This window comes from Hyperolius riggenbachi, chromosome 4 (genome assembly GCF_040937935.1).
Source record: "Hyperolius riggenbachi isolate aHypRig1 chromosome 4, aHypRig1.pri, whole genome shotgun sequence".
Classification (NCBI taxonomy): domain Eukaryota; kingdom Metazoa; phylum Chordata; class Amphibia; order Anura; family Hyperoliidae; genus Hyperolius; species Hyperolius riggenbachi.
In genome coordinates, this window is record NC_090649.1 from 54525831 (window position 1) to 54537976 (window position 12146).

Consider the following 12146-nt stretch of genomic DNA (forward strand, 5'->3'; position numbering starts at 1 on the left):
GTATGTAGTGTAAAAAACACACACACGCACCATACCCATATGCAATTCACCTTTTCTCGACAGTGGTTCTCAACCTTTTTGACATTGTGACACAAATGCTCAGATCTCTGTGACACGTCACATATGTATAATAGAAAAAAATACTATTAATAACTATGAATGGATGGAAAGAGTGCATTGTCCTGAATACACTTAAAAATAAAGGCTAGAACCTTTCAGGAATATTAATAAAAACAATCAACAATTTGCACAACACGTTATAGCCACAGTGCACCCTCCCAAAAAAAACACCCCTCAGACTCAGTATAGGTAGGTAGCCAGGTATAGGTGCCCCCAGTATAGGTTCTCATGTGTAGGTGCCCTCAATATAGGTTGCCAAGCATAGGTGCCCCCAGTATAGGAAGTCAGTTGAAGGTCTCCATCCCCCCATAGGTAGCCAGGCGTAGGTGCCTCCAGTATAGGTAGCCAGGTGTTGGTGCCCTCAGTAAAGGTAGCCAGCTATAGGTGCCCCCAGTATAGGAAATCGGGTGTAGATGCCCTCAGTATAGGCAACCAGCTATAGGCGCCCTGAGCGACCGCTCCGGTCGCTCAGGTCAAAGGCCGGCTATGCAGCCTACTTACTTTGCTGTCAGTATTACAGCAGCGCTCTGTGAGCCAGTCAGGAGATGATTTAATTGGCTCCTGACATGTAATCACTGTCAACCAATCACAGTGATCATTGGGTCAGGAGCCAATGAAATTAGTTCCTGATCGGCTTACGGAGCTCTGTAATACTGACGGCGGCAGAGCGAGTGGGCTGCAGTGATGGGAGAGCGAGACGTCAGCGGGAGCGTGCGGTGTGCGGTAATCAAAATCTACGCCCTGGCAGGGATAACGGGTCCAAAGCATGGCGTAGATTTCAATTACCATGATACAGAAGCGTTGAATAGTTGAATAGTCTCATATAAAATGTGTAATTAGAGAAAATTAGTAACCAGTAAGCCACATTTACTTTTTCAAAAAAGTTTGAGGAAAAGACTACAATAAAATCATTAAATATTTATTCTATAGTTTCACCAAACAACTTTGAACAAAAAGAATATCATCAAAATAAAAACATGAAACATATATTCAGTCATTAATATTTTATTAAAAAAATGTGAAAAACTTGGTAAATATGAGTCTATAAATCCAAAAATACATCTGGAGAACATGTAGCCACAATATGTAAAACGCTATTGATTACTGTTTTTATCATACACAAAATAAATAAACCTGCTAGACACTCAAATCACAATTCCAAATATTGGGCTTGATTAAGCACTAAGCTGCGCTGTTAAAGCAGCGCAAGCTAAAATCCTCAGCACGTGCTACGGGCTGTGTAGCACGCGCTTCTAACTTACATGCCCTCTCTTGTATTTGGTTGCCTCTCCTTTACTTCTGCCCTGAGCCTTGTCGCGGCCTATAGCTGTTTAGGACGTGATCCCCGCACTTTGATTGGCCCAATAGGCTGCCAGTCACTTGACAGGCAGCCTATTGGCCCAATCAACGTGCAGCGATCACATCCTAAACAGCTATAGGCCGCAACAAGGCTCAGGGCGGGAGTAAAGGAGTGGCCACTAAATACAAGGGAGCACATGTAAGTTAGAAGTGCATGCTACACAGCCTGTAGTGGGCGCTGAGGATTTAAGCTTGCGATGCTCAAACTAAGCTGCACTGCTTAGGCAGCGCAGCTTACTGAATCAAGCTCTAAAACATGATGAATAGGGGTTCTTCTGGAGATGTTTTATATGCCCATTAATGTGCCTCATCCTTTTGTTAGCAGTAAGGGTAAGTAAGCAATAAGGGACTGTTGATTACAAACGATTCCTGGATTGAAGAGTAATTTACTGTATATTGAACATTACTATGAAGGTTCGTTTTATATTTTTTATTATTGTTAATTCCTTATCATTTTTTAATCTGACTTATGATATATGGGTGTTTGGAAACTTAAATTGCAATGTTACAAGTAGTGAGCATCAGAACATATGTTTTTATTGTAGGCACTTTATTGTCGCAAAGAAGCTGGCCAGTACCCGTGAAATGCGTTGTCTTTTTGTGCTTTACCAAATAAACACTTTTCCAATCTTTTTGGTTTATTCTTCTAAAGAGGTAAGACTTATTACCTCTTACTTAAGTTTATAGCTATTGCATATTGCATAGTGTATACCTAGGGCACCTCAGCCAGTGTTGTTTTAGGTTGTTGGACGGGCAGGTTGTGGAACAGGTAAGTTGTGGCATGATTAGGTTGTAGGATGGTTAGGTTATGGCATGATTAGGTTGTAGGATGGTTAGGTTGTTGGACAGTTAGGTTGTGGCATGATTAGGTTGTTGGACAGTTAGGTTGTGGGATGGTTAGGTTGTTGTGTGGGATGGTTAGGTTGTAGGATGGTTAGGTTGAGGGACAGTTAGGTTGTGGCACGATCAGGTTGTGGGATGTTTAAGTTGTGGGATGTACCCATGATTTTTATGAAGTAAAAAGAATATAGATTTTTGTGCTTACAAATTTTGATATTTTGCAATATTTACATTCAACTGCTAATAAACGTGTGACTGCTTTGTGGACACAAAGGCATTCCAATGATGTATATGCCTGTGTCTGCACTGACCTTTGACATGTCTGCACTGTTATCCCATAGGAGATTAATGGAAGGTGTAACCGGTTCACCAAAGCCTGTATAACGGCAGCGGGTGAATGAGGCTTAGCTGCTTCTCTACAACAGCAGGAGATGCTGCTACTGGTGGCCTTTTTTAACAGTAGCAACAATCGTGATTGGAGCATTTTTTCCACACTGTCCAAAAAGTGGGCAATAGAGGCTTCTGTCATCTCATGTGTGTGGACACTTAAAGGCACTCTGAGGGTTTGTTTTCACTAGACAGCACACAGGGATGTTTGGTGCATAGCAACACGTTGTTGGGGTGAGGGGCGACCACATTCATTATGACTGAGGAATCTGCTGCGTGAGAGCGATGAAACATCTGGAACAGAAGAAGGTGTCCAATTGAAGTTCTTTTCTTTGCATAATGTAGCTTTTTTTGTCCTCTCCTGTTAGTCATTTCTCTCAGCTGACGCCATATTTATCCGCCTACCGCCTGTGCCTCCCGCTGAGTTCCGCCAACCTAGTCCTCTTCAGAGTCCCTCTCCGTCCCTGGAATCTGCCAAGGCTGGCTCTCAAACAGTGCTATGGCTGGAGGAAGAGCAAGTCACAGTTACGAACACATTCACTCATTGCTGCACTATGTAGAAAACAGAAACAAATTATATATAGTTGTGTAGACAGTTTCCCTTATTGCTCCCCTGCTCAATAGAGTATTCTGGAGATCAAGGTTGAGCGGGTCCTCTGGTTTCTTTAAGGCGCTCTGGATTTACACCTGGCCTGTGCGTTTGCAGTGCAATGCCCCGCCCCTGTCGCATCACAACTTAACGCACAAAACGTACATCATATGACCCTACGGCAGAGTGCACCGAGAGGGTCATATGCATAGTGCAGTATTTTGAGAACTGCGCATGTGCAGGAGGCTAACAGCAACGTGCACGTGATCAAGCCAGGTGCGTATTAACTACCTAAAGACCGGGTCCGCGGCGGCAGCCTTGGACTGCCTACCGCTAATTGGCGTCAAGTCCTGGGGCCGGCTACTGCAGGAGATCGCGCGCAGGATGCGCGCACATCTACTGCTTGGGGGGCGGAGCTCAACCCCGCCTTCAGTCTCCGAGCAGCGATTGCCGCTCAGGAGACTGTTAGACGGGAAAAACGCAGTCTTTTTACTAAGTACAGCGCTGCAATCTGCAACAGCGCTGCACTGGGGACAGCCGTGTGACACGGCTGTCCCCCTGGGGCCCAAGAGAGCGATCAGCTCTCATAGGCTAAAGCCAATTCAACAAAAAATAGCCTGGTCTTTAGGGGGGTTTAGCACTGCGGTCTTCGGGATTAAAGTATATTAATATCGAGCGCACTTGTGCGCGACTTCTGCTGAAGTCGCCAGCCTAACGGGGCCACCAGCAGGTGTACGAGTGAAATCGCAACAGGAGTCTTGGGCACAGGATTCAGCCGAAATATGGCTTATCCTGCTGCTCCACAAGTTCCCGGTGGCGTTAATTACTATTCTTCCTCCAGGTCCCCGTGGAGGGTAAAGAATGATGAAATTCAGCTTCCAGCTATTGCTGGAAGCCGAATTATTTTGTTTTAAAAGTAACTTCAGCTCCGTCTTCTGACGGCGCCGAAGTTACTTACTGTGCACCGCTATAGACGTAATTCCTAGTATGGTCTATGGTGGCGCTAGCTGCACCCAAATCTCCTGCGCTGGATTCCTTGTGTTCGGCCAGCAGGTCTACGGAGAGGACCCAGAGGATGCTGAGGAACCTTGCAGACTTCGGGGGGCTGGAGGAAGCCCCAGGTAAGTCCAGATTTTTACTTTAAAGCTCTGCTCAAGATCTCTTTATCTGCATATGGCTACAGTGAAAAATGATTTGTGAATTGGCTGCCGTATGCTGTGTTTGGGCACACTGCTCAATACTCCTGTGTACAGTGGCTTGCAAAAGTATTCGGCCCCCTTGAAGTTTTCCACATTTTTTCACATTACTGCCACAAACATGAATCAATTTTATTGGAATTCCATGTGAAAGACTAATAGAAAGTGGTGTACATGTGAGAAGTGGAACGAAAATCATACATGATTCCAAACCTGTTTTACAAATAAATAACTGCAAAGTGGGGTGTGCATAATTATTCGCCCCCCTTTGATCTGAGTGCAGTCAGTTGCCTATAGACATTGCCTGATGAGTGCTAATGACTAGAGTGCACCTGTGTGTGTAATCTAATGTCAGTACAAATACAGCTGCTCTGTGAGGGTCTCAGAGGTTGTCTAAGAGAATATTGGGAGCAACAACACCGTGAAGTCCAAAGAACACACAAGACAGGTCAGGGATAAAGTTATTAAGAAATTTAAAGCAGGCTTAGGCTACAAAAACATTTCCAAAGCCTTGAACATCCCACGGAGCACTGTTCAAGCGATCATTCAGAAGTGGAAGGAGTATGGGACAACTGTAAACCTACCAAGACAAGGCCGTCCACCTAAACTCACAGGCCGAGCAAGGAGAGCGCTGATCAGAAATGCAATCAAGAGGCCCATGGTGACTCTGGATGAGCTGCAGAGATCTACAGCTTAGGTTTAGGAATCTGTCCATAGGACAACTATTAGTCATGCACTGCACAAAGTTGGCCTTTATGGAAAAGTGGCAAGAAGAAAGGCATTGTTAACAGAAAGCATAAGAAGTCCCGTTTGTAGTTTGCCACAAGCCATGTGGGGGACACAGCTACCATGTCTGCATGTGGAAGAAGGTGCTCTGGTCAGATGAGACCAAAATGCAACTTTTTGGCCAAAGTGCAATAGCTATGTGTGGCGGAAAACTAACACTGCACATCACTCTGAACACACCACCCCCACTGTCAAATATGGTGGTGGCAGCATCATGCACTGGGGGTGCTTCTCTTCAGCAGGGACAGGGAAGCTGGTCAGAGTTGATTGGAAGATGGATGGAGCCAAATACAGGGTCATCTTGGAGGAAAACCTCTTGCAGTCTGCAAAAGACTTGAGACAGGGGTGGAGGTTTACCTTCCAGCAGGACAACGACCCTAAACATAAAGCCAGGGCAACAATGGAATGGTTTAAAACAAAACATATTCATGTGTTAGAATGGCCCAGTCAAAGTCCAGATCTAAATCCAATCGAGAATCTGTGGCAAGATCTGAAAACTGCTGTTCACAAACGCTGTCCATCTAATCTGACTAAGCTGGAGCTGTTTTGTAAAGAAGAATGGGCAAGGATTTCAGTCTTTAGATGTGCAAAGCTGGTAGAGACATACCCTAAAAGACTGGCAGCTGTAATTGCAGCAAAAGGTGGTTCTACAAAGTATTGACTCAGGGGGCCGAATAATTATGCACACCCCACTTTGCAGTTATTTATTTGTAAAAAATGTTAGGAATAATATGATTTTCGTTCCGCTTCTCACATGTACACCACTTTGTATTGGTCTTTCATGTGGAATTCCAATAAAATTGATTCATGTTTGTGGCAGTAATGTGACAAAATGTGGAAAACTTTAAGGGGGCCGAATACTTTTGCAAGCCACTGTATGTGATGAGACCTGTCCTGTAAGACGGACACTCATTGAAAACACATAAAGATGATGAATGAGGCGGGAATTGGACACTTCCTGTCATCTGACAGTTGTGAGCTTATGAGTACCTGTCAGTCATGTCACTTCGTACGGCGGGAAGCCTCCAGGTATGCAGAAGATCAAAGAAAATGAAATTAAATGGTTGCCTCCACTGTGGTAGAATGGAGGGGGAGGGATGGGAAATTAATCCTCGTCAGCAGGGGGCGGTCAGTGAGATGTTACGTTTGGTTAAACTTCAAGCTGCATAAATGTGCACATGTTCTTAGCATCTCAATGTCCAGCCCGAAAAGATCTGTAACATGTGACCCCACAGAAATGTATCTCCTCCTTTTCACCCCCCCTTCCCTAGAACAGAACTAACTAAACAATTTCCTGGTACATACATAAATTGTTTCAAGACTGTTAGCCAAAACGATCATGATGGTTTTGGCGACAGGAATTGATTGTGTGTACACAGCTTAAAGACAGTGCTGGGGAAGTCTTTCTATACGCTGCAGACTTCGAATGAAGACTGTAAGGGTGCCCACCCATTCCTCAATATTGCGGGCTGATCGGCCTTTCGATTCAATAATTGTATTGAATTGGAAGAGAATCCATGCCGAAACATGTCCGCCTGATCGAAATCGGTTGAAAGGATCGATCGGGAATCCTGGAAAATCTCAGTTGCAAGGGCTCAATCAGGTGTGTGGCAGTAAAGGCGTTCGATATTGCGACAACCGGCAAACTCCAGCCCAAGGTCCCCCAAGTGTAAACGTGAGCCCCCCATACCTACGTGCAGGCTCTCCTGTCACGCCAATGCGAATCCCGGCCTTCTCCGGTGTCTGGCATCACTGCAAGCAGCTCTACCACGTGGCACAGGCGCTCACGGTGACACCGGAGGGGGCCAGGATTTGTGCAGCTTGTGGCAGGCGAGCTTTTATAATTGCACGGGGGGGGGGGGGGAAGGTTTATGACTAGAAGGCCAAAGGATCATTTTTAATAGATTTGATGCTGAAATCTGATGGAAATCTCTGTGCAGTATATGGACAGCCAATAGATCCCTCTCTGGTCAGATTTCATCTATCAATCTGGTGGCACATCGACTGATATATGGCCATCTACTATGGCCATGCTGCTGTAGGTTTTAGGACGTAGGGTTTACGTCCTGCATTAAAAACCGCTGCCCCAATGCTCTACAGATGTATTGCGCTGCCATTGCCTAGCGATGCATCTGTACAGCACTACGGCACCTGAACTGTCGCCCTAGCGAACGCATCCGATTGCCACAAACACGCAGGCTGAGAATAACGGTCCACCACATGCTCAGCTAGTAATAAAATATGGCATGTGGGGTATCGTTTTAACTGGCAAGGGCCAAAGAACTATTATTTTTTCATTTTTTTTATAACTGTGGGCATACCTCCCAACTTTTTGATATAAGAAAGAGGGACACTTAAACCACACCCTCAACACATCCCTAGCCATCCCCCAAACACATCCCTAGCTACACATACCGTAAAGGTTTCACAAGAGAAATATGTCGTTTTATAATTCAGACCACACTGGTCCTTTCTATCCTGGTTCATTTTCTTGTATATTGACATTTGAAAATAAGAAATATATCAATTTAAAGGATGGAGATAAGTTTAGAGTCAATTCAACACATTTTTCAGTAGAAAAATAGATATATTTACACAGATCTGTACATCAGTCCTGATAGAGGGACAAATGAGGGACAGATGGACATGGCTCCCAAAGAGGGACTGTCCCTCCGAAACAGGGACAGTTGGGAGCTATGACTGTGGGCTGTGCCATGTTAAAATTAGGAAGGGTGAAAAATGAAAAAAATGGGTATTTTCACTTTTACATCCAATGTTTCCACATAAAATGACTATAAAATAAAATAGTTTTTAGGAGAAAAAACCTAGATTGTACTGTAAAAATACAAGATATAAGATATATATATCACTAAGATGGCATAAGTAATTAAAATGTTACAGCAGTGGTGTACCTACCTCAGGCTGCAGGCGCTCACAGCACCGAGTGTAGCCATGACAAGGGGTGACAATGTGGAGTTCAATCACTGTGTTCTTCCACCTGGGACCTTTCCTCATAGTTTGGGCAACATTCGGGAAAATAGCAGCAGGCAGTGCAGGGGACTGTACTACTTCCTGTACTAGATGTTAGTGTTGTCCGGATCATGAACAATTCGGATCTTTGATCCGAATCTCTTTTGTGAGTCGAATCATCCGAATCATCAAAATGAACGATTTGGATCACAAAGGGGGCGGGGCCATGAGTGACACGCCCCCTCTGAGCGGGCAGCGGGGTCCTGGAAGCACAGAGCAGAGATGGATCGCTCTTTTGGAGGGGAGCCAGCCTTGCACTCAGAGCACAGCAAATAATCCCCAATTGTGCATTGTAATGTGCATATCATACAGTATGCCAGGATAAGCAGCACAGATACCAAACTGTTCATAAAAATGTCCCAACCAGAGAGAGAGAAAGAGAGGAAACAAGTCTAAGAGATGGTGTGGTGTGATTGGGGACCTGGAACTTCATGAGCCTGTGCGTGTAACGTTGTATTAACATTCCCAGCCTCCTGCATGTATTACATCTATAGCTGGGGACTGCAGCTGAATTAACAATCACCAATAAGCATAAATTAGCAAACATACCATAAGAGGCCGGAAAACGAGCGTGTGTAATCGGTTACTGTTACCTAGTGCTGTGATCACTGCATCACATCGGCTATAGGATGGGGGCATAACAACGGCATTTTACTGAATTACACTGTTATTGTCTGGAGGGGGGGGGAGGGGTAACCTATATCTCGTATGACCTGCTGCAAATTGTGGTATGTGCATAGTTGGATCCTTCCATATGTGTCTGAAGTGGGTGATTTCATTATGGTAGCCGAGTTTTCAGCAAATGAAGGTAAAGGAGTGTTGAACAGCCGAAGTTGCTATGAATTGCCTGTGTGCGTCTATTTCCCCATTCATCCCCGCCCCCCAATGCTTCACTAGTAAAATGATCCGAGATTCGGATCAAAGATCCGGATCTTTTCAATGATCCGATTCGAATCATCCGGATCATTGAAAAGATCCGAACTTCCCATCTCTACTAGATGTAGCACCCCTCCCCTTCCTGTCCCGTGGCCAATGTGTCTCCTCACTCTCTACACACAGCCTGCAGTGAGTGAATGAGCAGAGCAGCAATCGATCGGAAAAACGATAGGAAAATCGATCAAGATTCAGATCGGACATATTGGTAAATCTGCCACAATATTGTATAGTGTGTACCCAGCATTAACACTATGTCCCTGCCAAAAAGCAATGGTGATGTCTGCAGTCCTGGTGAGAGGTCTTCCTGCAATTTCTCCTCTCCCACCAGGCTCTCTGTCTTGTGCCTCTACCCGTTTATTCTCCCCCCCCCCCCCCCCCTTTTCGTCCCCATGTTTTGTATGTTCTCCTTTTTTGACTGTCCTCAGAGGAGCTCACAATCTAATCCCTACCAGAGTCATAGTCTAATGTCCTACCATATTATTATTATGTATTTATATAGCACTGACATCTTCTGCAGCACTTTACAGAGTACATAGTCATGTCACTGACTGTCCTCAGAGGAGCTCACAATCTAATCCTACCATAGTCATAGTCTAATGTCCTATCATATTATTATTATGTATTTATATAGCACTGACCTCTTCTGCAGCACTGTATAGAGTACAGAGTTTCATAATGGTTAGCTCTGTCCACATCTTGATGACTCCTTTCCCCCCCAAAATCCCCCAAACGTTGCAAGGACACGCTCGGCACCCCAACCTGTCAACCCTCCCATCAAGAAAAAAAAATTGTTTGTTTTTTTTTGTTTATTTTTTTAGGGGGGGGCGGAGTTGGTTTGTAAATAATCAGCACCGGGTGTCAAAACCCCTAGGTGCGCCTCTGTGTTAAAGCCGCTATCAAAGCAACACAGCTTAAAGTGAAGGTCCAAGCAAAAAAAAAAAAAAAAAAAAACTCCACTTACCTGGGGCTTCCTCCAGCCCCTGGCAGTCGTTCTGTGCCCTCGCTGCAGCTCCAGTGGCTCCCGGTCTTCTCCGCTGCAGAAGCCGACCTCGCCAGGTCGGGTTCCAGGTCGGCTTCTTGTGCGCTCCACAGCGAGGGTCACGTGGTCCGGCCAACGTCATCAGGATTATACTGCACAGGCGCAGAACTACTGCGCCTGCGCAGTACAATCCTGATGACGTCAGCCAGACCACGTGACCCGCGCCGTGGAGCGCACAAGAAGCAAACCCGGAAGCCGACCCGGACGCCGACGTGGCGAGGTCAGCTTCTGCAGCGAAGGACACCGGGGGCCAACGGAGCTGCGGCAAGGGCACAGAATGACTGCCAGGGGCTGGAGGAAGCACCAGGTAAGTGGAGTTTGTTTGGTTTTTTTAGCTTGGATGTTTCCTTTAAGTGTAAAAATTCGGGGCTCTTAAAGGGTAAAAACTGTGGAATGTGAACCAGTTAATTAACACAATTAAAATACATTGTTTATGCAATGACTCACTTGGAGAGCTTCTGGAGGTGCGTGTAGAGGCCTTCACCCCCTTCTGGGACAGTCTGGGCACTCCCGCCCGCACCGGCGCTGGTCTGATGCCCGCATTCCACTCTGTGCTTTGTGCCAGACTCTTTGCCGTTGTCTTATTCGCTGGGTACTCTCCGGATGGATGGGAGGCCCAGTTGGGTCTGGACGGTCCTTTGCTGTTGTGTCCAAAATCCGCAGACAGGGACATCTTGAAGCACAATACACAGTTTATGTTCCCTCCCTTTCCATATAGTACACATCTATACCACTAGGGGGCGTTTAATAACCCCAGTCTTTATATATGTGGAAAACATTTACCATATGGTGTCACATGACATGCAATTTCACATAAAAGAGGGATGTTTTGTGAGGATGCTGAGGTGACATAATGAGATAAACATCTCTATGTATGTACAATATACAGCAATACATAAATATACAAAGTGTTTCTGACACTGAAACCAGGATAATTACTGTAAGAATAATTATCCTGAACACTTTCTTTATGATCTGCTATGAGTCATAACAGGTGCTCTTTAAAGTCCCTTTGCATAAAAACACTCAAAGTGAGCATTCTCCCCCTCCAACCACAACCCCATCAAACCAGAGAAAATAATGAACTGAACCAGTTACTAAACTAACCCCAAAGGAGTAACCAAGCAGCTCAGGGTGACCCAAACCACTAGGAAAGTATAGGGGACTAAAAGAGACCGAAACGCCCTCCTACTAATAAGCAATGCTTGGTGTAATTTGCCTTCTTAAAACGGAATGTACTTGCCATAATTCAGCTTTAAGTGAACATCTGTGGTTACCCACAATGCACCACTACTACATATGCAAATTATCTTTATGCTTCTGTAGCCAGGCTTACATCCAGACCCGCTGGTGTATAGCAAGCCTATAGCTTTACATTTTACACAGCCACATCAACCAAAGGATCCCAAAGGAAATGATTAATTCATTGAGTCATTGGCAAACTCCACATCTGTCTACCAGAACATGGCATATAATGTTCAGACAATAGCTACCCACGGCTGCCATTGCCCCCTGTGCCACACCCCTCAGGCCCCACCAAGTGCCACTTCCTCGATATACCGGTAGACCGATGCAGATAGTGAAAAACGCATTCCACCACCTGTGTGAATCTTAGTGGAAAACTGTTCAGATTATCTTTGAAATCAAACATCTACTTGGATTTATATTTCTCACTAAAAGACATAATTCATCAATTCTGACCTCTATGAAACATACCCCCCCCCCCCCCCCTTTATCCTGTGTGGTAAAAGAATGTGGTTAGGGGCGTAACTAAAGAGGAGAAGCACCTGCGATCGCAGGGGGACCCAAAACTGTAGTGGGCCCCAACTACAAACTTTCCCTTGCTCCGAAACACGGGGCTATA

General features: G+C 45.2%; 1 protein-coding gene across 5 annotated transcripts in view; it reads right to left on the minus strand.

The window, feature by feature from the left end:
• Positions 1-1663: 1663 nt before the first annotated feature.
• FBXO16 (F-box protein 16) overlaps positions 1664-12146 on the minus strand; it is a 65391-nt gene continuing 54908 nt past the window's right edge. For 4 of the 5 annotated variants that reach the window (XM_068280058.1, XM_068280057.1, XM_068280055.1 and 1 more), the window contains 2 exons: positions 10730-10955; positions 1664-3209 (listed from right to left, as the gene is read on the minus strand). In XM_068280058.1, coding sequence (XP_068136159.1) covers positions 3142-3209; positions 10730-10955 — 294 coding nt within the window. In that variant the 3' untranslated portion in view covers positions 1664-3141. Of the gene's footprint in view, positions 3210-6267; positions 6301-10729; positions 10956-12146 lie in introns of all 5 variants that reach the window. The other variant, XM_068280056.1, reaches the window with a different exon arrangement.